The sequence below is a fragment of the Arabidopsis lyrata genome (genome assembly GCF_000004255.2).
Source record: "Arabidopsis lyrata subsp. lyrata unplaced genomic scaffold ARALYscaffold_5, whole genome shotgun sequence".
NCBI lineage: Eukaryota > Viridiplantae > Streptophyta > Magnoliopsida > Brassicales > Brassicaceae > Arabidopsis > Arabidopsis lyrata.
The window spans coordinates 15,553,327-15,578,583 of NW_003302551.1; the positions used below are offsets into that span (position 1 = coordinate 15,553,327).

The 25,257-nt window shown below is 39.0% G+C and overlaps 10 protein-coding genes and 1 non-coding gene across 13 annotated transcripts; 7 read left to right on the forward strand and 4 right to left on the reverse strand.

Moving 5' to 3' along the window:
• Positions 1–72: 72 nt before the first annotated feature.
• On the reverse strand, positions 73–1,907 carry LOC9312143 (60S ribosomal protein L8-2). Its single transcript, XM_002877745.2, has 2 exons — positions 768–1,907; positions 73–600 (listed from the first exon to the last, which is right to left on the reverse strand). The coding sequence occupies exons 1-2, from the start codon at positions 1,205–1,207 to the stop codon at positions 264–266; spliced, it is 777 nt and encodes a 258-aa protein (XP_002877791.1). The 5' UTR covers positions 1,208–1,907; the 3' UTR covers positions 73–263.
• A 66-nt stretch (positions 1,908–1,973) lies between these two features.
• Positions 1,974–2,913, reverse strand: LOC9313860 (WEB family protein At3g51220). Its single transcript, XM_021025990.1, has 2 exons — positions 2,708–2,913; positions 1,974–2,603 (listed from the first exon to the last, which is right to left on the reverse strand). The coding sequence occupies exons 1-2, from the start codon at positions 2,819–2,821 to the stop codon at positions 2,157–2,159; spliced, it is 561 nt and encodes a 186-aa protein (XP_020881649.1). The 5' UTR covers positions 2,822–2,913; the 3' UTR covers positions 1,974–2,156.
• Positions 2,914–3,403: 490 nt separating this feature from the next.
• LOC9313861 lies at positions 3,404–4,544 on the reverse strand. Its single transcript, XM_002877747.2, has 2 exons — positions 4,362–4,544; positions 3,404–4,259 (listed from the first exon to the last, which is right to left on the reverse strand). The coding sequence occupies exons 1-2, from the start codon at positions 4,459–4,461 to the stop codon at positions 3,547–3,549; spliced, it is 813 nt and encodes a 270-aa protein (XP_002877793.1). The 5' UTR covers positions 4,462–4,544; the 3' UTR covers positions 3,404–3,546.
• A 1,859-nt stretch (positions 4,545–6,403) lies between these two features.
• Positions 6,404–8,066, forward strand: LOC9313862 (naringenin,2-oxoglutarate 3-dioxygenase). 2 transcript variants are annotated; one of them, XM_021024275.1, is made up of 4 exons: positions 6,416–6,528; positions 6,630–6,979; positions 7,055–7,483; positions 7,566–8,066. In XM_021024275.1, exons 2-4 carry the CDS (start codon positions 6,872–6,874, stop codon positions 7,851–7,853), a joined length of 825 nt encoding a protein of 274 aa, XP_020879934.1. In that variant the 5' UTR covers positions 6,416–6,528; positions 6,630–6,871; the 3' UTR covers positions 7,854–8,066. The 2 variants fall into 2 exon arrangements, with proteins under 2 accessions (XP_002876075.1, XP_020879934.1); XM_002876029.2 differs by having other exon boundaries at positions 6,404–6,979.
• Positions 8,067–9,046: 980 nt separating this feature from the next.
• LOC9312144 (senescence/dehydration-associated protein At3g51250) lies at positions 9,047–11,639 on the forward strand. The gene is made up of 4 exons (XM_002876030.2): positions 9,047–10,110; positions 10,383–10,549; positions 11,082–11,166; positions 11,274–11,639. The coding sequence occupies exons 1-4, from the start codon at positions 9,149–9,151 to the stop codon at positions 11,452–11,454; spliced, it is 1,395 nt and encodes a 464-aa protein (XP_002876076.1). The 5' UTR covers positions 9,047–9,148; the 3' UTR covers positions 11,455–11,639.
• Positions 11,640–11,915: 276 nt separating this feature from the next.
• On the forward strand, positions 11,916–13,806 carry LOC9313863 (proteasome subunit alpha type-7-A). The gene is made up of 3 exons (XM_002876031.2): positions 11,916–12,267; positions 12,613–13,027; positions 13,353–13,806. Exons 1-3 carry the CDS (start codon positions 12,095–12,097, stop codon positions 13,518–13,520), a joined length of 756 nt encoding a protein of 251 aa, XP_002876077.1. The 5' UTR covers positions 11,916–12,094; the 3' UTR covers positions 13,521–13,806.
• A 277-nt stretch (positions 13,807–14,083) lies between these two features.
• Positions 14,084–14,155, reverse strand: TRNAD-GUC. The gene has a single exon. It is a non-coding gene; the product is annotated as a tRNA-Asp (tRNA).
• Positions 14,156–14,246: 91 nt separating this feature from the next.
• LOC9312146 (serine/threonine-protein kinase rio2) lies at positions 14,247–17,680 on the forward strand. Its single transcript, XM_021024273.1, has 14 exons — positions 14,247–14,369; positions 14,562–14,693; positions 14,801–14,847; positions 14,953–15,023; positions 15,139–15,252; positions 15,345–15,520; positions 15,617–15,705; positions 15,941–16,058; positions 16,250–16,323; positions 16,424–16,471; positions 16,620–16,782; positions 16,956–17,087; positions 17,178–17,249; positions 17,338–17,680. Exons 2-14 carry the CDS (start codon positions 14,610–14,612, stop codon positions 17,506–17,508), a joined length of 1,359 nt encoding a protein of 452 aa, XP_020879932.1. The 5' UTR covers positions 14,247–14,369; positions 14,562–14,609; the 3' UTR covers positions 17,509–17,680.
• Positions 17,681–17,886: 206 nt separating this feature from the next.
• LOC9312147 (protein POLLENLESS 3-LIKE 2) lies at positions 17,887–19,764 on the forward strand. Its single transcript, XM_021024274.1, has 4 exons — positions 17,887–18,141; positions 18,255–18,467; positions 18,553–18,708; positions 18,794–19,764. The coding sequence occupies exons 1-4, from the start codon at positions 17,992–17,994 to the stop codon at positions 19,571–19,573; spliced, it is 1,299 nt and encodes a 432-aa protein (XP_020879933.1). The 5' UTR covers positions 17,887–17,991; the 3' UTR covers positions 19,574–19,764.
• A 751-nt stretch (positions 19,765–20,515) lies between these two features.
• LOC9312148 (dynactin, 150 kDa isoform) lies at positions 20,516–23,449 on the forward strand. 2 transcript variants are annotated; one of them, XM_021024270.1, is made up of 4 exons: positions 20,522–21,658; positions 21,731–21,921; positions 22,240–22,463; positions 22,543–23,449. In XM_021024270.1, the coding sequence occupies exons 1-4, from the start codon at positions 20,935–20,937 to the stop codon at positions 23,315–23,317; spliced, it is 1,914 nt and encodes a 637-aa protein (XP_020879929.1). In that variant the 5' UTR covers positions 20,522–20,934; the 3' UTR covers positions 23,318–23,449. The 2 variants fall into 2 exon arrangements, with proteins under 2 accessions (XP_020879928.1, XP_020879929.1); XM_021024269.1 differs by having other exon boundaries at positions 20,516–21,921.
• A 95-nt stretch (positions 23,450–23,544) lies between these two features.
• On the forward strand, positions 23,545–25,237 carry LOC9312149 (rac-like GTP-binding protein ARAC11). Its single transcript, XM_002876035.2, has 6 exons — positions 23,545–24,177; positions 24,263–24,350; positions 24,452–24,561; positions 24,643–24,706; positions 24,788–24,918; positions 24,994–25,237. Exons 1-6 carry the CDS (start codon positions 24,079–24,081, stop codon positions 25,093–25,095), a joined length of 594 nt encoding a protein of 197 aa, XP_002876081.1. The 5' UTR covers positions 23,545–24,078; the 3' UTR covers positions 25,096–25,237.
• Positions 25,238–25,257: the final 20 nt, after the last annotated feature.

Here is a 25,257-nt window from a genome sequence, read left to right on the forward strand (position 1 = left end):
GTAATCGCTTGAAAGAGAGTGTTGTAAGATAGCAGGAGATGTAGATGTAGTATAAAAAAAATACCATCAAGATGACCCCAAAAAAATCTCATAAATTAAATAATTCAAAATTCTACCGTCAAAGGGTATAGATTAGATACAAAGCTCATAAGCTCTCAACACAAAAAAAAAAAAAAGAAAGTTATACTAAAGTAAACGGCAACAATGGGGTGCTAACGGAAACAAAATCAAGAAAGCAGAGAAGAGTGTGTCTCAAGTCAAGTCTAGTAGTCTGCCTTGGCTGCTAATGCGGCTGTACCTCTACGACGACCAGTTCTCCTTGCAGCAACTTGGCCAACCTTAGCCCCAGCAGATTTATCACGCCTGACCGTACTGGCGTGACCAATGTGCTGGTGGTTTCCTCCTCCGTGGGGATGTTCCACTGGGTTCATCGCAACACCACGCACAACAGGCCAACAGTTCCTCTTCACTTTGAACTTGTGGTATGCATTTCCAGCCTTGAGAAGTGGCTTCTCTGTTCTTCCTCCACCTGCAACTTGCCCAATCATGGCTCTGCAAGCACTTGGCAAAATCTTCTTCGATCCAGAAGGAAGCTTAACCCTTTTTTATATGGTACAAACAGATCAATACACATCAACAATCTTGTAAAGTGCCACTAAAGTCAAGTTATACAGTGATGTTCAGTAATATAATTAGGTTTACACATAAAATAACAACAGCACGCAACTTGAAGATATATAAACTAAATACTGGTTTCCAGAAATTACCTAGTGGTGTTGCTGTCAGGATTGTGAGCAATTACGATGGCATAATCACCAGAAGCCCTAGCGAGAGCGCCACGGTCACCGACATGGAGCTCAACATTGCAGACAACAGCTCCCTCAGGGATTGATCCAAGGGGAAGAACGTTACCGACCATAAGATTAGCCTTCTTACCACAGTAGAGGTATTGTCCGGTGTACATACCTTCGGCGGCTACGAACAGCTCCTTCTGCTTCATGTAGCGGAAAGGATGACGGAACGCGACGCGAGCGAGAGGAGCACCACGGCCTGGGTCGTGGATGATTTCGGTCACCAATCCTTTGAGGTAACCATTTCGCTCGCCGTAATCGAGGCTCCGGAACTTAGCTGGACCCTTGCGGTGGTGAGTGTGGGACTTGAAAACGGAACCAGCACCCTTACGCTGTGCCCTAATCACACGACCCATTTCTTTACCGTCACGTAACCTTCTTCTTCTTCGCTTCGTGCAGCCCTAATTTATAAGCGCGTTTTCTCACAGAAACCCTAATTCCTAGGTCGTCGGCCAAAGCCCAAAGGGGCCTCCATGTAACCAAATTAGTAATTAGACTGCAGGCCCAGTTAAATTATAAATCCAGGCCCACTTATAATTTTTTTTTTTGTAACCTAATCTCTGTCAAAAACCTAATAAATCTCCTCCACTGTGGACGGATCACGGATGGACCTCTTGATGTTACGTTACCAATTATCCTTTTAACAAAAAAAATGTTACGTTACCAATCCCTAATATGTTTTTTTGACTTGTTAAAAAGTTTTTTTCAATTAAATCCATAAAATTCTTGAATTGTTAACAAGTTATTTCGATTATAGCTGTATAAATTAGAGGATTATAATTATTGATAGTGTGTATGTAAAAGGTATTAGGAGTACTTAATAACTAGAGCATTAAATTTGTAATTCAATCCGTTTTGGTGTTAGAAAACTCGTCATCATCACGATACTAAAGAAAATATATATAGAGAACAATACCTCGTCACAGAGTTTCACGCAAATTCAAACAAACAAAACACACTCCATCGCAAGTTCGCAACAACATTCTCACCAAAAAAAAAACAGAAAAAACATATATGGTCGTAATCTTAAGTCAAATCAAATTTGAAATAGATAGACCAATATCATCGATCTTAAGCAATATTTATTGCTAGCGTTTCACAAACTATCGTTTTCTGTATATATAATCAAAACTTAATATTTATCCCAACAAGACTTTATGATAAGTACACAATTGTTTATTAATATGTAACAAAATCTTAATTGAATGAATTCCCAAATTAAAAACAATGAACTCATGGATATTATTTCTTAACTCGCAAGGCACGCATGAGTACCAAACACGAGATGAGGATCTCTAAAGTGGTTTAACTAGACCGGTTTCTTGCAAAGAGCCAAGCAGCCAATGGAACCAATGGCTTCATCTTCTTCGTCTGCTTCTTCACCATAACTTGGTTCTTCTCCTCTTTGCCCACAATCACCTTTGTTAACAATGGTGGGTTAGCAAACTTCACCGAACGCCTCCTCTCTAGACGATCACCATACACTTCATTTCCATCAAACCGGTTCATCTTGATCTCGGTTATGTTGTCCGGTTCCTTAACCGTGGATTCCTCTATGAATTTGAGGTCATCTTCGACTTGAGGGTGTTCCCGGAATTTTCTAAGTGAGTGATTAAGCTTTTCTTTAGCGGTTTCAAGCTCTTGTGTTAGGCTTTCGATAAGCTGAGACAAAGCCTTGTTCTCTTCCTCAGCTTTCTTCAGATTCTCCTTTGCTTCCACCAGCTCATCTTGGATGCTTTTGCAGCTGTTTCTCTATTCACAAGGTCGAAAATATATGCAACAAAGTTAATATATAGTTCATATATACATATATGTTACGATTTGTATATGGAAAAAGTGCATTTGATATATATAACCTCGACGGACTTGCTGATGTAATTATCTCCGAGAAGAATTCTCTCGCCGAAGAGAGTGACAGCCTCTTTAACAGACCGGAAAGGAGCTCCGGTTTCGATCTCTGCGCGAACCATTGCAGATTAATTAAGTGATGTTTGTTGCCTTAGTTGTATGGGTTGGTCCATGTCATGACGAACCCTCAGCTTTTTATAAAGAAAGAATTAGTCACCTCTCCAAAGATTGCAACTGTTGGTTGTTGTTACTAAAACGGATGGTGACTAGATTAGTGACTAAGATGAAACTGACCACGTTATGATTAAATCAATTACAACACATATATATATATATATTTATTTGATTTTCTTGATTATTTAAAACAAACTTCATCTTCATATCTCAAAAAATAAAGCACTATAAATTGGTCTTTCAAATTAAACAATTAATAGATCTTAATCAAGATTCATTCCATAGCTGATATAATGTGTGTGATGGTTCCACCATATTATATAATCATTTTATTTTAAAATGTAACACATTACCGACGAATTTCCACTAAATGACAAAAATGATGAGAAGTTGTTAAGTTTTTCGTGGTGCTTGTCTTTATAATATTCTAGAATTAGAATTTAGAAACAAGATATAGTTGAAAATGTCTTGGCGTTCACTTCACACTAAAGAAGAAGTTTGGGCAAATATAGAACAAGTAGAAAAGTTCGTTGGAACGTCCTTTTGTCCTCATTTCAGACAACGACTTTTCTCCTATTTCTCCAATAAATGGGCCTTTTTGGGCCCAGAAAAGTACAGATCACTCTCTCGTGACTAATACAAAGCAAACAAAGCCCAATAGAATCAAAGAAGATTATTCGTCGTCTTCTTCTTTAGTAGCAAACCTAAAATGCTTTCCTCTAGGAGTTGGAATTCCTTTCAAATGCAACACTTCTTTAGCCTCTATGATCTCCTCGTCTTCACTGTTGTACACAAATCTGTTATGTTTCCCTGCAAATTCAGCTTGAGTTGTCTCTACACTCATCTTCTTCATTCCTTCACACAACCCATCAACCTCTTCTTCTTCTTCTTCTTCTTCCCATGATGCTAACTTGTCCGTGAAGTCAAACAGCAAAGAACGAGTTACGCTCATACTCTTCTCTTCTTTCTCTTCAAATATCTGAGGGGTTCTCAATTGTCCAGCAACAATCGGTGATGCGATCTTAATCTTCACATCATTATCTGAAAAGTTTGGAAATTGAGGAGTATTTGCTGGAGTTGGAGCGAGAAGTCTCATTGGAGAAGTGACGAGATGGATAAAAGGACGAGTCTCTATTGAATGGATAACCTCTGTTCCTTCTTCAACTTTGTGCAAGAGGGTTTTGACTTGTCCTCTCAAAAGGGCTTCACCAGATCCAGGCGTGTTCTTGATTCTGCTGCTTTTCCTTTTAACCATGAACCCTGAAGGAGGTGTCTGCATCGTTAGACCCACGATCGGTGAGTCGTTGGTTATGTCGATTAGTGCAGACCTGTCTTCTTGTGCTTTGATGTTCTTTCTTTGACCGATGCTTGAATCCTCTGTATTTTCTGAGCCAAAAACCAAGGAAAAGGGTTAGATTCAGAAAGAGGAAGAACCTAAAGAAACTACGAGAACCTTAAGAAAGAAGATGGAAATTAAGACAAACGTACTTGATGATGAAAAGGGGAATTTGAAGCCAGAATCAGAGTTGTTGATTGCAGAGAGAGCCTGTGATCTAGTGACCCTTCTTGTTGATGATGGAGTCTCCATTTGAATTTCAACTTCTTTGTAAACAACAACGAAAACTGAATTGAAAGAGAATCTGGGAAAGATCGAACAAAGTGTGAAGCTCGCTTAGGTCGCAGTCTTATAAAGGCATGGGTGAAAAATGTAGCCGTTAGACGTGTTCTAGATAAACTAGCCGTTGTGGCTCCTCTCTCAGGAAGTGGAAGATGAGCCGTTACCGTTCCGTTAGTAAACTAGCCGTTGGGTCCGGTTCTCTCCTGGTAAAAAGTAGCCGTCTTTGTTCCATATGGGCCTTTGATGAACTGAGAAGGCTACAATAAATAGCCCAGCCCGTTTATAACGTTAGTCATTAAAAACTCACATTGGTGGTCAAACACTAATATAAATAAATATGTTACCTAATCCCAAAAACAGTATTGTTACTCATCCATACATTATATAATACATTAATCAAAAGCCTCAAATCCAAGTTGATATACCAGTAAAACCTAATACTCTACAAATCCGATCATTAATTTTACTTTGTCTGCTTAATGAAGATTTTGTGAAAAAGGGTTTTTAATTCTCTCCTCAATAAGATTTATTGCCTGCAAAAATTTAAGGAATAAGTTGGAAAACAGTACGTTTTCCAAACTTAATTGGAAAACTAGTACAGGGACTATTTAATATTGGGATAGTACTCGGGTCCACCAATTTGTGAGATACAAAAACTCGCTAATAGAAAAAAAGTGGGGTGAGAGAGAGAAATGTGGGGTTTATTGTTAGTGGGCCAAGTTCTTTTTCTTTTTATATTACACATTCTCTCAAAGTTTAATAATTAAAATGCTCTCTAGTAAAATTTTATTTTTCTAAAATTGATCATATAAATAAAAATCTATGTTTTTTTCTCTTTCATTTGATATGCATTTTGTTTAATGATTTTTAAATTTTATATTAAGAGCACTGTACAAATAATATCTATACAGTTATAAACCACTGTACAGATATAGACCACTGTACAGATATAGACAACTGTACAGATATAGACTACTGTACAGAATGATGCATCTGTTAAACGAAATCATAATTTACTGTTAAACGAACAAATATCCTTCTGTACAGATGCACCATTCTGTACAGTGGTCTATATCCGTACAGTGGTCTATATCTGTACAGTAGTCTATATCTGTACAGCGGTCGATATAGACCACTGTACAGATATAGACCACTGTACAGAATGATGCATCTGTTAAATGAAATCATAATTTACTGTTAAACGAACAAATATCCTTCTGTACAGATGCACAATTCTGTACATTGGTCTCTATCTGTACAGTTGTCTATATCTGTACAGCGGTCTATATCTGTACAGTAGTCTATATCTGTACAGCGGTCTATATCTTGTACAGTGCCCTATAATATAAATTTTAAAAATCCTTAAACAAAATGCATATCAAATGATAGAGAAAAAAACATAGATTTTTATTTATATGATCAATTTTAGAAAAGTAAATTTATTAAAGAGCATTTTAATTAATAAACTTTGAAGGAATGTTTAATAAAGAAAAAAAAAACTGGCCCACTAAAGTCCCCACACGTCTCTCTCTCACACACCTAACAAAAGCTGTCTATTTTACTAATTCTAAATAGTAACCGTACTATTTTTCCAATTAAATTTTAGAAACGTACTACTTTCCCAACAAACCCAAAATTTAATTATTGATGATTGGGATTTTTGTAACGCAAAGTCTCTGCCACGTGATTTCTCCACTGACCACAAGCATTTTTTAGACGTGGCTTTCTATCAACCGTTAAAAACGTAGATCATATTAAGGGTAACGAAACTGTAATAAGCGTCCATCATATATATATAATAATGTGATACGTTGGAACTTGGAATGTAGCCAAATAACATGTAAGTTTATAATGTTTTTCGTTAAAAATATTAAACACAAATGTATATATATATATATATATTTTTATGAAGTTAAAAACAGATGTAGTTAGTTGAGTAAATTGTGTTCTAGAAAGAAGAAAGAGAAGATAGAGTAGTAGTACCGTGGTAGGTAGCTAGCGACCTCTTCGTTCGTCAGTTATCACAAGCTTTGAAAGGTTTTCAGCTACCACTCTCTTCTTATATATTCATTACACATCTCTTCTCTCTATCTGTCCCTTAATTTAGTCCTTTGTTTTTGTAATTACAATGGCTCCAGGAACTTTGACTGAGCTCGCCGGAGAGTCTAAGCTCAACTCTAAATTTGTCCGGGACGAGGACGAACGCCCCAAAGTCGCTTACAATGAGTTTAGCGACGAAATCCCGGTGATCTCTCTCGCCGGTATCGACGATGTTGATGGTAAAAGAGGAGAGATCTGCCGTCAAATCGTGGAGGCCTGTGAGAATTGGGGTATCTTCCAAGTGGTCGATCACGGCGTCGATACTAACTTGGTAGCGGATATGACTCTTCTCGCTCGTGACTTCTTCGCTTTATCTCCGGAAGAGAAGCTCCGTTTCGACATGTCCGGTGGTAAAAAAGGAGGATTCATTGTCTCTAGTCACCTCCAGGTAACGACTAGGTTAAATACGTTATTATGTTTTAATCTTGGGGTTAAATACGAAATAATTATACTATAAATGCAGGGAGAGGCTGTGCAAGATTGGAGAGAGATTGTAACGTATTTCTCGTATCCGGTGAGAAACAGAGACTACTCACGGTGGCCAGATAAGCCGGAAGGATGGGTGAAAGTGACGGAGGAGTATAGTGAGAGGCTTATGAGTTTGGCTTGTAAGCTACTTGAGGTTTTGTCTGAAGCTATGGGTCTTGAGAAAGAGTCTCTTACCAATGCATGCGTCGATATGGACCAAAAGATTGTTGTTAATTATTATCCAAAATGCCCTCAGCCTGATCTCACCCTCGGGCTCAAGCGTCACACTGACCCTGGAACCATTACTTTGCTGCTACAAGACCAAGTCGGTGGATTACAAGCCACACGTGACAATGGCAAGACGTGGATTACGGTTCAGCCTGTTGAAGGAGCGTTTGTCGTCAATCTTGGCGATCACGGTCATGTCAGTACTGTCTCATTTATTGGGTTTTTTCTTTCTCTGTTTTTGGTTTTGACTTGGTCAAACTTGAATTGTTTTGATGAAGTTTTTGAGCAATGGGAGGTTCAAGAATGCTGATCATCAGGCTGTGGTGAACTCAAACTCGAGCAGATTGTCCATAGCTACATTCCAGAATCCGGCCCCCGATGCCACCGTGTATCCACTTAAAGTAAGAGAAGGAGAGAAGCCGATATTGGAGGAGCCAATCACGTTTGCTGAGATGTATAAGAGAAAGATGGGAAGAGATTTGGAGCTGGCTCGCCTCAAGAAGCTGGCTAAAGAGGAAAGTGACCACAAGGAGGTTGCCAAGCCCGTCGACCAAATCTTCGCTTAGACTCTTTGTTTCTCGCTTACTTGTTGTGTTGGTTCCTTCCGGTTCTGTTTTGTACGTTGGTACTGAAAATTATGCTAAGCTCGGTGTGTTTTGTGTTTCTTTATTTTCGTTCTAATCACATAGAAATAATGATAATTGATGCACTTGTCTATGACAAAAACATCATACTTCACCTGTATTTGACGCGTTGGGTTTATGTCAAAAGCATTAATACATCAAACTCCATCTCCAATCAATGGCATAAATACATTGTTGGTAACTCTCATTGTCTAACACTTTGTACTTACTACTAATACATTGTTCCTCCTTTGTGATTTCTCCGATTGTGATTCTTTTATGCGGAAGCGTTAAACATGAACACATAGCTTGGCTGGTTTAGTGACGAATTTGGCACGGATTATTCTGAAAATCGACTCAGAGATCGGGTTGAGATCGCAAATGAAAATTAACAATCGTTCAAGTGCCCTTCAGGCTGATCTTTCGAAATTTTTTCTCTCTAAAACGTTTTTTATCTTTCTAGAGTTCTCTTTGTGTCAATGGACACAAAGGTATGCATTATGTCTCTCTTCAATCGTCTTTTATTGGCAAAGGAAGAGAAACCATGTAGAGACACCATACAGAGACACAAATGGTTTTGGTGTCGATTGAAAAATAACTTCTTAAAAACTAAACAGACCATAAACCAACATCGACCATAGAACATACATAATAAGTTTGCACATATTTTCGATTCACACCGCTTCATCTATACGGTGTGAATTGTAGAGGACTTCTATTTTTTCAAGCACTTTACTCTTTCGTGGAATCAAAACTTTTGCAACGACGGCTTCTGCTAGTTTGGCATGATGCGATTTACACAATCTAGATGGAGTGAAATTGCATGTTAAATCGGAATTCTAGTGATGCCCTCTACTATCATATTGATGATATCACCATCCATATTCTTATTTGTTTTTTGATCTATTGCAACACTAGCTAAAGTTTATAGTTCTTTCTTCATATCGCAATAGGCTTTTTTTTCATTTGGAAAACTTGGATATAGGACATTTGTAATTTTTTTTATTTCTCATGATTAAATTGAAAACTAATAGAGAAGAAAAAGTGGTAAATACAGATTTGATGCTTGTGGATTCAAATTGTTTATTGCTTTAATGATATCGACAATTTTATTGGTTAAACCGGCGGGAGTATTTTTACGCCACGGTCGTCTCTACCTTGAAAATTGGAAAGTCATCATTTTTTTTTTTCCTCCCTAAGATTTATTTTTTCTTCTAATTGACGACGACACGACGAAGATGAATCCTTCTTACGGTGGCGACGGGAAGCAACGACCGGCAATGTATCCCCAAGTTGATCAATCCATTCCTGATAATCCTTTCGCTCACACAAATCCTTACGTCTCTTCTTCCCCTTATCTCTATCCTTCTCTATCCTCGCACAATCTCGGACCTAATCTCTTCCCAGACCACGGAGATGCATCCAACGACCAGTCACCATCTGCTCCGCCACAGGCGACGGAGGAGGTTCTCATCCGTGTTCCCGGCGCTATTCTCAACCTTATCGACAAATCCTACAGCGTTGAACTCGCGTGCGGTGATTTCACCATCGTTCGAATTATCCAGGGGGGAAACATTGTCGCGGTTCTAGCCAATGTTGGGAATGAGATTCAATGGCCGTTGACGACGAACGAAGTTGCAGCGAAGGTTGATGGATCGCACTATTTCTTTTCAATTCATCCGCCAAAGGAGAAAGGTCAAGGATCTGGGTCCGATTCAGATGATGAACAGGGCAAAAAGAGTAAATCGAAATCGGATGATGATATTCTCAATTACGGATTGACCATTGTTTCGAAAGGGCAAGAAAACGTATTACTTGTGCTTGATCAGGTTTTGCGAGACTATTGTTGTTTCACAGAGCAGAAGATGTCTGAAAAAGCCAAGGAGACGGGAGAGGAGGTGCTGGGAATTTCAATGGTGGCAGCGACTTCGCCGGAGGAGCTTAAGGGTGAGAGGAAGGATGTTGTGGAAGGTCAATGTGCGGCGTATTGGACAACACTTGCGCCTAATGTTGAGGATTACACTCACAGTACTGCTAAAATGATAGCTTCTGGGTCAGGTAAGCTGATCAGAGGGATACTGTGGTGTGGGGATGTAACTGTGGAGAGACTCAAGAAGGGAAACGAGGTTATGAAGAATAGGTTAAGTCGTGCTGAGAAGGAGAAGGATGTTAGCCCTGAGACACTTAAGAGAATCAAGAGGTATGGTTACATTCAGTATCATGAGACGCTTAGGAATTTAGCTTCTTTGGCCTTCAACATAACTGCCCTTGTGCCCAGGAATCTAGTAGGAATTCTTATCTGGTTCTTTGTTTCATGATCATTAGAAATCTGGGTAGTAAGAGATGCTTTTGTTTGCAGAAGACCAGTTCTTTGACAAGTGTTAAAACAATGTGCATTATCATGGTAGTATAGCTTGAATTGACAAATCTTATGCCTTTGCTGATCTCCCTCATGTGGTTTCTATGTAAAAGGGTTAAGAAAGTGACACAAATGACAGAGAAAGTTGCGACTGGTGTTCTTTCTGGTGTTGTCAAAGTCTCGGGATTCATCACTGGTTCAATGGCAAACTCAAAAGCTGGAAAGAAGCTTTTTGGTCTCTTGCCAGGAGAGATTGTTCTCGCATCCCTGGATGGATTTAGTAAGTGGATTACTTGTTTTTGGTTTCTCATATTTTCTATTCCATTCTTGATTCGCGAGTTGCCTTGCTTTCTTTCATCTCACTTGAAATACATGCTTTGACGTGACCAACATCACAAGTCTTGTTTATCCAACTTTCCTTCTGGTGGCCATTCCCATAAATTTTCTAGTTATTCGAATATGACATTTACCAGAAGTTCCTTGATATAGTGCTTGGATCTGCTTCTTGCCTTGAACAATTTAGGCTAATGGACTTTGGTTCATTATTCTTTTTGTGGGGTGTTTGAGTTCAAAGTTACCAAATGTTTTGTAATCGTTGGCTTCCCTTATATACCGAACCCTCTCTCTTTTTTTGTTTTACTAAACAAGGGCATGGTTTTTGCTTCTATACTGGAAGGTGCTTAAAAGTATCTTCTTTCCTCTAGTTCTCTTGGGAACTCTTCTAACAGTCGGCGATTTACATTGAAAACCTGCTGTTTTATGTTTAAGGCACATGGCATTAGTAACCTTCCCTTCATGTTTACTTCCTGCAGGCAAGATCTGTGATGCTGTTGAAGTGGCTGGTAAAAACGTAATGTCGACTTCATCAACTGTGACAACAGAACTCGTCAATCACAGGTAATGATTAGCAAAGGCATATATAAACAATCACATATATCAGCAAGAGTGATAAACGTTTCCTTATATCTTAAAGAAACCTTATGGATTCTGTTTCGAGATTACAGGTACGGCACAAAAGCAGCAGAGGCAACTAACGAAGGGCTAGACGCAGCAGGGCATGCATTTGGAACGGCATGGGTTGCTTTCAAGATCCGAAAGGCATTTAACCCCAAAAATGTTATAAAGCCTTCATCATTGGCCAAGTCCGCTGTTTCGGATTTAAAGGCTAAGAAAGGCTCCAAGTAAACACTAAACAGCCTTACTTCATCTGTTCATCTATACTTAAAAAATTAGTTTTTCCTTTTGGAAAAGTAAATGAAGATTGACTCATGTACTCTATATTTAGTTTTCTGTGTATATTGTGATTCTATCTATGTAAACTATATAAACAGTTTCTTCGAATCTTCTCCCATCGATTAGTAATTTCTTAATTTCCTTCGTACTGCTATTTCTTACCGCGACCTCTCATCTCTTGTAACTAACTACCCTCCCATCGTTTACCGTTTTTAATTTCCGCTTAGAAACACTAATTGGACTATCCTGCCATCGTTTACCGACTTCAAAACCAGATTAATTTAGGAAAGAACCATGATAGGAGTTTCTAGAGTTTCGAAGAAGTGGGCCAGGTGTTTATATGGGCCAACGAAGCTCATCTTGGGCCTACTACAGAAATAAATCCAGTGATGATTCTTTATGATTGGTTGGAAGGAGTGTATGTTTACGTGAACCTGTCCGCAGGTGATTAAAACAGAGCTGGGCATTTTGGCTTGTCGCCTAAGTTGGGAATCGTTTGTTTACTGTGAAATAAAAACGAAAGAGAGGTTTTGAAGAAGAAGAAAGCAGAAGACTCACAAGATCCAGAAAAAGACAAGGAGAAAGGTAAAAGATGGCGAGATACGATCGGGCAATCACTGTATTTTCTCCCGACGGCCACCTATTTCAGGTGGAGTATGCCCTAGAAGCCGTCCGAAAGGGTAACGCCGCCGTCGGAGTCCGCGGCACCGATACTGTCGTCCTCGCCGTCGAGAAGAAATCCACCCCTAAGCTCCAGGATTCCAGGTCTTGTTCCGATCTCTACCGATTCAAGTAGTTTTGTCCATTTGCTTTGATTTTGACTTTATTGCTTCACCTGGATCTCTTGATTTACTCAATTGCTACTTGTCTTTTCAATTCTGAAACCCTTGTGAGAGTTATCCTGAAGTTGGGTTTATTGTATCACTTCGTAATTTGGATTCTACGAGTGTTAGATCGAAGAAATCTGAGCTGACCTGAACCCTAGTTTTAAGTCTTCTTCTTTACAAGTGTGAAATTCCTCCTCCAACTATGGTTATTTGTATGTTGGATCTGGCTGCTGTTCCTTCCTAGTCGCGTGAGTCTTTATAAATTTTGTTCTTTTTCTTACAGATCAGCAAGAAAGATAGTGAGTCTTGATAATCACATTGCGTTGGCATGTGCTGGACTAAAGGCAGATGCTCGTGTCTTGATAAACAAGGCGAGGATAGAGTGTCAAAGCCACAGGCTTACGTTGGAGGACCCAGTGACTGTTGAGTACATTACGCGCTACATAGCGGGGCTTCAACAGAAGTATACTCAGAGTGGTGGTGTGAGACCTTTTGGTCTTTCCACTCTTATTGTTGGGTTTGATCCTTACACTCGTATACCCGCGCTTTATCAGACTGATCCATCTGGTACTTTCTCTGCTTGGAAGGCTAATGCAACTGGGAGAAACTCTAACTCAATTAGGGAGTTTCTGGAGAAAAACTATAAAGAAAGCTCTGGCCAAGAAACTGTTAAGCTCGCTATCCGTGCTCTGCTTGAGGTTAGTTTGTTCTATCATGCTCTATAACTAAACCTAGTAGTTTTCTTTTGAGCTATTGTCTGGGTGCCTTATTACTAAATTTGACAATGAGATCACACCTTTTCATTATTTTGCTGGCCTAAGCCGGTGATTTTGTGAGCAACATGTCACACTTTGAACCTTCATTTTTAAAGGTGTCTTTAGGTTAAAAGTGAATGTTAAAAGTTTTCGACAATATAGAATACCTTACTAATTGAGTTGGATAATAATGTTAGATGAGCATTACTTAGGAAATGCACAAGTAGTGGAACTTGTAAATAAGCTGAAAAGGATTTGCATTTTGCAGGTAGTTGAGAGTGGGGGAAAGAACATTGAGGTTGCTGTAATGACACGAGAGGAAGAAGGTGTTCTGAAGCAACTAGAAGAAGAAGAAATTGATATTATTGTTGCTGAGATCGAAGCAGAGAAGGCTGCAGCAGAAGCGGCCAAGAAAGGCCCTGCGAAGGAAACATGAACCAGATCTTACAGCAGCGGTCTCAGATTCTGAGTTGTAATGCTGGTTCAAAGTCAGGATATTCAAGGGTTGAATAGAAAATCTAGACCGCATGAAATGGTTTTGTTGGATTACTAGCCTATTTGACATTGTTGCTTTAAATCTTAATTGACATTTTAGCGGAGTTTCAAAACTTGTCGTTTGGTACTATGGCATGTTCAATATGCTAGATGACTTTGCATTTGCGCACAAGAGCTTCTCAAGAGTTGTAGGTTTCGTGTTTGGAAAATGGAAACGTTGTTTCTTACTTAACATGTGTCTCTTTTCTTATAACGTCCGTTGTGAAAAACTTACCGTTTTTAACCATCCATGTACCTCCATTAACTTGTTCACCAAACGAATAACATGAAGAGAACAACATTACAAAGTGGAACCGATGAACTGACATCAACTTTGATAACCAAAAAGATTGCCAGCAACCCAGAAGGTTGTAGTTGGCAAAAACCACAATAGTTTTGAGTATCCCCAATCCCCATAACGTAAAGGTATCGTTATGACTTTAAAAATATTGAAAGAAAAAAATTCGCCGTTGCCGGGGATCGAACCCGGGTCACCCGCGTGACAGGCGGGAATACTTACCACTATACTACAACGACCTTGTTGTTATGTTGTCAAATAAAATATAATTATTAGAATATTACGTATACCAAGATTTTTCTAATACAGAATTCAATTGATTGTCTCAAGGAGTTCACAAAAAGAATTTCTTCGCTCTACCGCCGCCGTCGTAAGCTTCTTCACAATCAATAGTTGCTTTCGCATCGCTTCTGTGATTTCGTTTCTAGACATAAGTTATCTCCATCTTTCAAGGTTTGTGTCGATTGATAAACCTAATTTTCTCTGTTCTTGCCCAAACTTTACCTAGATTCGTCAGGATTTAATCGTACTACATCTATTGATTACTTTACCTGTTCAAGTTCTTACCTTTTAGTGGCATTCTAGGTTTGTCGTCTAGGGTTTCATTCAATATCACAGCATTTTGAGAAATTGTTTTTTATTCAGAAAGTTGGATCATCAGAGTAGAAAGGGTTTTACACTGCAGCTTAAAGGATGAAGCTTGACGTGAATGTGTTGAGATATCTATCCAAAGATGATTTTCGAGTTCTCACTGCCGTCGAGATGGGAATGCGAAACGTTAGTGCTCCTCTCTAATTGGAATTGGAATTGAAATTTAGGGTTTAGAGTTTTAGTGTATCACCATTTTGCTTTTCTGAAAAGTACTCTGTTTTTCGTGTTTGCAGCATGAGATTGTTCCTTCTGAGCTCGTGGAGCGCATTGCATCTCTCAAGTATGTCCCGGTCTTTGATGCTTTGGATGTTTCCATTCTTTATTAAGCTTATTTTTCGTTATGATGAAACTTATTGTGTAATTCACATTCCTGTTATATTCACAGACATGGAGGCACATACAAGGTCCTGAAGAACTTGCTCAAGTATAAGCTTTTGCACCACGATGCCTCTAAATGTGAGGAATTATCTCTAAAGACATTAGTAACTTTTCTTGATATGTCTTATGAGGATTGGAAGTCTTGTAAAGTTGCAGAATGTAATGGCTATTTCTTTCTTTCTTTTTTGTCTAGATGATGGATTCCGACTCACCTATCTCGGTTATGACTTTCTTGCCATTAAAACATTGGTCAACCGTGGTGTATTTACCGGTGTTGGTCGTCAAATTGGTGTCGGTAAAGAGTCAGGTACGTTGTTTTCCTATTTATTTTATTGGTGTGTCGAAGAGATCTTTTCGGTGGCTGGTGTATCTTATTTATTGGTTCTTTGCATATAATAGACATATTTGAGGTCGCTCAGGAAGATGGAACTATTCTGGCAATGAAGTTACATAGACTAGGGAGAACCTCCTTTAGGGCTGTCAAGTCTAAGCGTGACTACTTGAGGCATCGTAGTAGTTTTAGCTGGTTGTATCTCTCTCGACTTGCAGCTCTCAAGGAATTTGCTTTTATGAAGGTTATTGACTTCTTCCACTAATGTAACACTATTATTGTGGGTGTATCATCTTTTATTATTATTTGCCTAATGTTTGTTGGGCTTCTGGGTGAGCAGGCTTTGGAAGAACATGACTTTCCGGTTCCAAAAGCTATTGACTGCAATAGGCATTGTGTTATCATGTCCCTTGTGCAAGGTTACCCCATGTAAGGACCTAACTACATATTCACACAAATAAAAGTTGTTATGATTTTTATGCTGTTAGTCATCATCTACCGATGAGTTGTGGTCGGATATTGATTTTTAGCTAATATTAAGGTGTTTATGCATTGGATTCGGGTTTCTTAGAAAGCTGAACCATTTGCTTCATTCACTCACTAAGAAACAGTTGCACCCTTTCTGCTGTGAATCACATCTTTTCACATTTTTTCATTTATGCAGGGTTCAGGTGAAGCAGTTACAGAATCCTGAGACAATTTTTGAGAAGATCATTGGCATTGTTGTTCGTTTGGCTGAGCACGGTCTAATTCACTGTGACTTCAATGAGTTTAACATCATGGTGAGATACTTTGATATATCTAGTTGAATAATTTCTTCTATTTGTAAGCTATTTTTGCTGAAAATATCATGCATTTATTTGAAGCTGCCTTCTTATTTAAGTTAAGTAATACTTCTGTAAGCATGCTAGTTTTTTCCTCTGCTTACTAATAATTTTCATTGACACATCCTGTTTATGTATGTATATTTTAGATTGATGATGAAGAGAAGATAACAATGATCGACTTTCCACAAATGGTTTCTGTTTCACACCGAAATGCACAAATGTATGTGATTTCTCATCTCTGCACCACGCCTCAGTACTCTCTTCCAATTTTCCATACAGTGTTCTTGCCTCTTGGTTTGTTTATGACTTTTGTCTTTCAGGTACTTTGACCGTGATATCGAATGCATCTTCAAGTTTTTCAGAAAAAGGTTAGTTACCAATTTGATTTATTTTTAGTATATACATACATCATTTGTACACAATACCTAGTAATAAATAGTCTCTCCGTCGCTGAATCCATGTGTTGATTGACCCTTAACTTCTCAATTTTCTGTGAACTCTGGTCCTTTCTTCCAGGTTTAATATGTCTTTCCATGAAGATAAAGGTGAATCAGAGGAGACGGAGGTGGATGAGAACAGCAGACCATCTTTTTTCGATATAACTAAAGATGCTAATGCTCTGGATAGAGATCTAGAAGCTAGTGGGTTCACAAGAAAGGAGCAGACTGACCTCGATAAAGTACGTGAGCCTATGACCATAGTTATACCACTGCTTATCAATCTTCAATCAATCGTTTCTTGGTACTGCGTATATATTTCAAATTTTAGGCAGTCTAATTTGCAGCATTGGTCTCTCTCTGGTTTTGTTTCCTCTGGAATACAGAATGAATATGTGGTTTCTGTCTTGTATAGTTTATTGAAGGTGGGGTGGAAAAGAGTGAAGATTCTGATGAGGATGAGGAATCTGATGATGAAGAGCAGACTTGTGAATCAAATGAAGAAGGAAACCTAAATGAATTGAAATCATTACAGTTGCAAGACGAGGTATAAAACTTTCCAATTCATCATATAACTGAAACATGTACCAAGTAAAGATGTCCTCTACTTACAGTATATGCTTTTGGCATGATTTAGGAGCAAAAAAGTTCAGATGGTGTTGAGGCAGAAGTTGAGTTGGATAATACCGAGAACGGTGAAAGCAATGAGGTTAGTATGTTCTGTGTTAGGAACTCAAGAGAGTGTGAAGTAATGAAAATCACTTGCAAAAATCAGTGTTACTACTTCCTTTGTACAGGAGGAGGAAGAGAAAGATGCAGAGCTGGAGAAAAATTTGGGCAAGGTAAGACGCAGAGCCATGACAGCAGCCAGGGGTCGTAGAAAGTCACAGTCTTCAAGAAACACATACAAGGACAAAGGACGCGGATCCCAAAACTCCAAGATCCACAACAACATGAGCGGCTTTTGATACTTTGTGCAAGATTATGGAAGAACTCCAACTGTGGGCTTGATGGGCCGTATAATGATGTAAACGGGCCCATATTCGTTTTTCTAGTGACTTTTCCCGAATCATTGAACACCAAACCAATGTACTGAGACAGAAATTTAAATTATAATGGATATGTTTCTTTATAAATCAATCTCAAAATTTATTTTGTCCTAATTTGTTGATATTCTTTTAGCGGGGCTAATCCGAAAATATATGAAAGTTAAGGGAGTAGATAAGAAACGCTCCTCCGGAGTAAATCGCGGAAATAGAAAAATACATAATGCAACGCAACGGCTAGTGATCTCAACGGTCGAAGATTTAAACCTTTTTATAATAATTCAGATCTCTCTTGTTAAAATCCTAACCTTGTTCCCACATTAATCCTCCGCCGAGATTCCTTTTGTCTTCATCTTCTTCTTCTTCTTCTTCTTCTTCTTCTTCTTCTCCATTTCGATTCCAAAGATGATGAGAGATGTATTCAGGCCGACCAAATCAGCCCCTTGTTCTCCTGCAAAGCCACTTGGTATCTCTCGGACTCAATCTGAATCATTTCATGCTATCCACAAAGTTCCTGTCGGAGACAGTCCTTATGTCAGAGCAAAGAATGTTCAGGTGATTGATTATATCCTTTCGTTAGATCTGAAGTCCACGGAATCTGGATTTGTGTTTGATTTGCATTTTTGTTCTGTCTCTGATTGTTGTTTGTGTGGTTGTTTATGGATCAGTTGGTGGAGAAGGATCCAGAGAGAGCAATTCCTCTGTTTTGGAAGGCCATTAATGCTGGAGATAGAGTGGACAGTGCTTTGAAAGACATGGCTATTGTGATGAAGCAACAAAACCGCGCTGAAGAAGCCATTGAAGCTATTAAATCACTCAGAGTTAGATGTTCAGATCAAGCCCAGGAATCTCTCGACAATATCCTCTTAGATCTCTACAAGGTCCGTCCTTTACACTAAACCCTATTTCCTCTGTTTCATTTTGCATTTGGTTTAATTTTGTATTGAAATGGATTTGTTGTTGCAGAGGTGTGGGAGATTAGATGACCAGATTGGACTTCTGAAACATAAGCTCTTCTTGATACAGAAAGGACTCGCCTTTAATGGTAAACGAACCAAAACGGCTAGATCTCAAGGCAAGAAGTTTCAAGTCTCTGTGGAGCAAGAAGCCACTCGGTTACTGGTAAGGAGCAATTCAATATATGCTTAACGTTCCTGCAATTACCAAGTTTATGCTAATTCTAAATTGGATAATGATTCGAAAACAGGGAAACTTGGGATGGGCTCTGATGCAAAGAGACAATTTTGTGGAAGCTGAAGATGCATACAGGAGAGCTTTATCTATAGCACCGGACAACAACAAAATGTGCAACCTTGGTATCTGCCTTATGAAGCAAGGAAGGATCGATGAGGCCAAAGAGACTTTACGACGTGTGAAACCAGCGGTTGTTGATGGTCCTAGAGGTGTGGATTCGCATCTTAAAGCTTACGAGAGAGCGCAACAGATGCTGAATGATCTTGGATCTGAGATGATGAGAAGAGGAGGAGATGATAAGGTTGAACAAAGAAGGCTCTTTGATGCAATCTTTGGATCTTCCTCTATATGGCAGCCTCAGCCTTGTAGTGAGCAGAACGTGAAGCCCAAATCTAAGCCTGGTTTGAGCAATGGTGATGGATTCGGTGATGAGAACGTGAAGATGAGTGTGAATCCACCAGTAGTAGTAAACCCATTAAGGGTTGATGCAAAACCGTTCTTCTCTTCAAAGTTGATCATCAGTAACAACGAGAAGCTGAAGAGAACGAGATCGTCGAGCCAAGAGTTGGGGATATTGAGTGGTGGTGGTGGTGATGATCATGAAGGAGAGACAAACACAAGCACAAGAAGGAGATTGTCAATGGAGAAGAAAGCAACAGACTGTGGATTACCAGACAACAAAGACTTTGAAGATGCGATTTTGGCTGCTGTTTTGGGAACAGAAACCAAAGTGGACAAGAAGAGGCTCAAGGTGTTCCAGGATATCACTTTGTGTATCAATCAGAATCTCTAACCACTCTTACTTATTTTTTATCAGTCTAATTTTTATAATTCTTAAGTCTAGTGAAGGAAGCAAAAAGGGAGATGAGCTTAATTCTTCTTGGTAATTTATTAATGTTTTTGTCAGCTTAAAGTTGCTGCCATTTTTTTTTTCACAATTATTGTCTTAATTGACCAGTAATAAAAGTTGAAGTTATTAGTTTCTTTGCCAGTCTACAATTATTGTTATTGATCAAGAATAGTGTTGTAAAATGTAAAAATCTAATGAGAGAAAGAGAACTAGAAGATGGAAGATGACATGAGTGGTTACCATTCATTAATCCATCAAAATCTTATTACTGCATCACCAATAATTCAATCAATGGTTGCTCTTACTCTTTCACTCAACTTTTGTGGTAAAGTTTGTAGCAAAAATTAAGGGGAAATTAGTAATCGTTAAACCAATCATGTGTGTTATATATCAATTTGGACTCTTGTGCTTCCAATTTATTGAAACGCTTACCACTTGCTAAAGTGAAGTAAAATACTTAACCCTCTCTTTTAATTCGGCCAAAATACATCCGTTGAAATTGTATAAAGTTCCGGAAGTGCCCCTCTTATTTTATTAACCACGGCAAATGAAACGGTGTAAAAACTTGGTTAGCCGTTAAGTGAAAAACAAATCCTTTTTGTTTTTTTTTTCCCTTAATCTCTCTCTCTATTTGAAAGTTAGGCATTTTTGGTATCCGCATTAACTCGAGTCTTGTAAACTTTGACTGTCAGAAAAAGGTAAAAAGGTAAATTTGTTAATTGAATTTTGATAATTCCATGGTACATTTTGTAATAAAATTGAGAAATAAAGGATATTTTAGTCAAATGGGCTGTTGTGGTTTTTGGAAGAAAAGAAAAAAGAAGAGATTTAATTGGGGGAAAGGGCTCTCCGACCAAAGCTTAAGGTGAGTGTGAGGTTAAACTGGAAAAAGAAGAGTCCCAAATTCCAACTACATTCCTCAGGGAAGCCAAAGTGGCCTTCTAAGCCAAATTTTTTTTAAAAAACCCTTTTTTCTCTCTTAAAGAAAATAAAAACTATCAACCTCAACATCCAATCCTAAAGTTAAACTCTTGAGTTTCAGATCAAGACAAACTTTAGATCTTTTCTTATTCTTTTTTCTTTTTCATTTTGGTTAATTTTTTGACACAAACGAGGTAAGCACAAGAAGAAGAAGATAGATTTTGAGTTCAAATCAGATTAGTTGAGAAGACAGAAGAAGATAAGAAAAGAGAAAAGGAGTGACTTTTGTTTTTGATGCATGGTGAAGAAGAAGAAGAAGAATAGTGAGTGAGAGAAGAAAGACCCATTTTTTTTCATTTTTCAGACAGAGAGTACTTTAAGAAATGGGTTGTTGTCAGTCAAGAATAGATAGCAAAGAGATAGTGTCTCGTTGTAAAGCAAGGAAGAGATACTTGAAACATCTTGTTAAAGCTAGACAAACTCTCTCTGTTTCTCACGCGCTTTATCTCCGTTCTCTACGCGCCGTCGGCTCTTCCCTTGTTCACTTCTCTTCCAAAGAAACTCCTCTTCACCTCCACCACAACCCTCCGTCCCCATCTCCTCCTCCTCCTCCGCCGCCGCGTCCTCCTCCTCCTCCTCTAAGCCCTGGCTCCGAAACTACCACATGGACCACCACCACCACTTCCTCTGCTCTTCCGCCTCCTCCTCCTCCGCCACCTCCACCTCCTCCGCCTTCTTCTACATGGGACTTCTGGGATCCGTTTATACCGCCGCCTCCTTCTTCCTCCGAGGAAGAGTGGGAGGAGGAAACAACCACCGCAACAAGAACCGCAACAGGAACCGGAACTGGCTCTGACGCTGCTGTGACGACGGCTCCGACGACAGCTACTCCTCAAGCTTCGTCTGTAGTGAGTGGATTCTCTAAAGATACAATGACGACGACGACGACGGGAAGTGAGTTAGCAGTTGTGGTGTCGAGGAATGGTAAAGATCTTATGGAGATTATCAAAGAAGTCGATGAATATTTTCTTAAAGCTGCAGATTCTGGTGCACCTCTCTCTTCTCTCCTTGAAATCTCAACCTCTATCACTGACTTTACCAAATCAGGTAACAATCAAGCTCTTCTTCGTAATGATTACTACAGGTGCCTGAGTGATTTTGATTTGTGTCTGTCTTCAGGGAAAATGTATAGTAACTACGAATGTAATCTGAATCCGACGTCGTTTTGGACAAGAGCATTTGCTCTTCCTAAGTTGAATGAATACAGCAACGCAGGAGGAGTAATTGGAGGGAATTGCATTGTTGGTAGCCATTCCTCTACAGTGGATAGACTCTATGCTTGGGAGAAGAAGCTTTATCAGGAGGTCAAGGTATTCACTTTTTGACTTCATTTCATTCATAAAGTTTCAATCTTTCAACAAAACAATTAGACTTGGATTTATCTTTGTGGAAGAAGTTTGAAAATTAAGTTTGAAGTTTGATTTCATCCAAATATGGATAAATGTTTTGTTTTGGAATTTGGTTGATTCATGTGGCATTAAAGGCTTGTGGTGGGTCCAAGCGTGAGCAGATAGTGTAAGAGACCCACGTGTGTACTTAATTCTGATGAATAATGTGTTATGTACACTGGCACAAATATGTTGCCAAGTAGTGAGTGTTTGTTGTTTTGTGAATGTGGGTATTTGCAGAATGCAGAGAGCATAAAGATGGAGCATGAGAAGAAAGTGGAGCAAGTGAGGAGGCTTGAGATGAAGAGAGCTGAGTATGTCAAGACTGAGAAGGCTAAGAAAGACGTCGAGAAGTTAGAATCTCAGCTCTCAGTATCTTCACAAGCCATCCAGAGCGCTTCTAACGAGATCATCAAGCTCAGAGAGACCGAGCTTTATCCTCAGCTCGTAGAGCTTGTTAAAGGGTTAGTTGTGTGCATTCCCATCTAAAGTATCTCCATTTGGTCAATGTGAACAAGGTTCTTCTTGTATAATGTAATGTAGGCTGATGTGCATGTGGAGGAGTATGTACGAGAGCCACCAGGTTCAAACCCATATTGTTCAGCAGCTTAAGTACCTTAACACCATCCCCTCCACTGAACCCACATCCGAGCTTCACCGACAATCAACTCTTCAGCTTGAGCTCGAGGTCCAACAATGGCATCACTCTTTCTGCAACTTGGTCAAAGCTCAGCGTGACTACATCCAATCTCTCACGGGTTGGCTCAGGTTAAGTCTGTTCCAGTTCAGCAAGAATCCGCTTGTTAGGAGTAGCTACGAGTCAAAAATCTACAGTTTCTGCGAGGAATGGCATTTGGCTATTGATCGGATCCCTGATAAAGTAGCATCTGAAGGGATCAAAAGCTTTTTAACCGCAGTCCATGGAATTGTGGCTCAACAAGCGGACGAGCATAAGCAGAAGAAGAGAACAGAATCCATGTTAAAAGATTTTGAGAAGAAATCGGCTGCGCTGAGAGCGCTGGAGAGCAAGTATAGTCCATACTCGGTGCCTGAGAGCAGGAAAAAGAACCCGGTGATAGAGAAGAGAGTAAAGGTTGAGATGCTAAAAGGAAAAGCAGAAGAAGAGAAAAGTAAGCATGAGAAGTCAGTGAGCGTGACTAGAGCCATGACGCTAAATAACTTGCAGATGGGATTCCCTCATGTGTTTCAGGCAATGGTTGGGTTTTCAAGTGTGTGTATGCAAGCCTTTGAGTCTGTGTACAACCAAGCTAAGAGCATCGGTGAGGATCAAGAGGAGGTCAAGAGGTTGCTTCCTTAAGGAGAGAAAGACAAATCAAACAAATTGTTTCACCATGTTTTTGCTTTGATCCTAGCCAAATCTTTTGGTAAAATGTTAGGTTGAGTTTATGCTATTTTCGAAAATGAAATTGGTTAAAGACTTTTCATTGAATCATTATTGCTTGAAACAAGTGAAATCATTGGGAGGTGACCTAACAACCTATTATTAACTTTGGACAAGTGTTTGTTAGCTAGTTAGTGAGGTAGTTAAGGGCATTGCTTAAAGAAGTAAGCATGTTTAGTGATAGATAATCAAACACTCATGATTTGTACGTAACAGAAGAAAGGAGAGATGATTCGTTTGAGCGGCAGAAAAAGAGGAGTGCCTAATTTGATTTCCCATAAATAAACAGACAATAGATTGATTGGTAAGTTTGGTGTTTTGATTAGTTGGGAGCTATTAAAAGAGAAAGAGAAAGAAGAGACAAATTTGGTTGGCGATTATTTTGTTCCAGCAGAACGTTTCAGCGCCATTTTTCCCGGCCATAACTAACTCTTGGTTTTTTTCGTTTTTGTCATCTTTCCAATTTTCAATTTTTTTTTTTTTGTTTCCACTCTTTCTTTGGGTAATAGGGTTTCCAATTTTTGGGACAAAGTCCAATCCTTTCGAATCCGCAATGCCCAGATGGCCGATTTGTAAAAATATCAAGAATTCTCCAATTTCAGGCCTGTTTTATATAGTTCTGAAGATCTGAACGCTAAATCTTTGAGATCCCTGAAATTAATAATCTTTGAGGGGAAATGAGCGCTTCGAGGTTCGTAAAGTGCGTGACGGTTGGTGATGGAGCTGTCGGAAAAACTTGTTTGTTGATTTCTTACACGAGCAACACTTTCCCTACGGTTATGTCCAACTCATTCTCTCATGTTTCTTGTTTCATTAGCACAACAACATATATCTCATGTTCTTGAATTTGTGAATATACAGGATTATGTGCCTACCGTTTTCGATAATTTCAGTGCAAATGTGGTTGTTAATGGAAGCACTGTGAATCTTGGATTGTGGGATACTGCAGGTCTTTCATTTTACTATCTTGTATTGAATTCGGAATATGGTTTTTTATATACTTTTGGTTTTGGATCTGAATATTTTGAAAATTGGGGTATGAAAAAACAGGGCAGGAGGATTACAACAGATTAAGACCACTGAGTTACCGTGGAGCAGATGTTTTCATTTTGGCCTTCTCTCTTATCAGTAAAGCCAGTTATGAAAACGTCTCCAAAAAGGTAAAAGAATCCATCAATCTTCTTTCATATTTACTGAGTTTTCATCACATTGTGAACTCTTCTCACAAATTGTGTTTGCAGTGGATCCCGGAGTTGAAACATTACGCACCTGGTGTCCCCATCATCCTTGTTGGAACAAAGCTTGGTGAGATTTTCATTGTTTTTTTTACTGATCTCACGCCTTTACTTTATTAGGTGCGACTAAGTTTGTGTCTTTGCTCTCCAGATCTTCGAGATGATAAACAGTTCTTTATCGACCATCCTGGCGCTGTCCCGATTACTACTGCTCAAGGAGAGGAGCTGAGGAAGCAAATAGGAGCACCTACTTACATCGAATGCAGTTCCAAAACTCAAGAGGTATATTGATTAGTCTACTCTTGTGACAAATTTCTTATGTCAATGTCAATGCTAATATTGATAATGTGAGTGCAGAATGTGAAGGCGGTGTTTGATGCAGCTATTCGAGTGGTGTTGCAACCACCGAAGCAGAAGAAGAAGAAGAGCAAAGCGCAGAAGGCATGCTCCATTCTATGATGATTGGAAATCTCTGTTTTTATGTATTTGGTTTTGGTATATTAATCTTCTAACAATGAATGAATCAATGTGTTAATGGACAGACACCCAAGTTTGATTGGTCCTTTTTTGTTCTTAATATTAATGGAGTTTGTCGGATCAACGTCTTTTTGCTTCTACAAT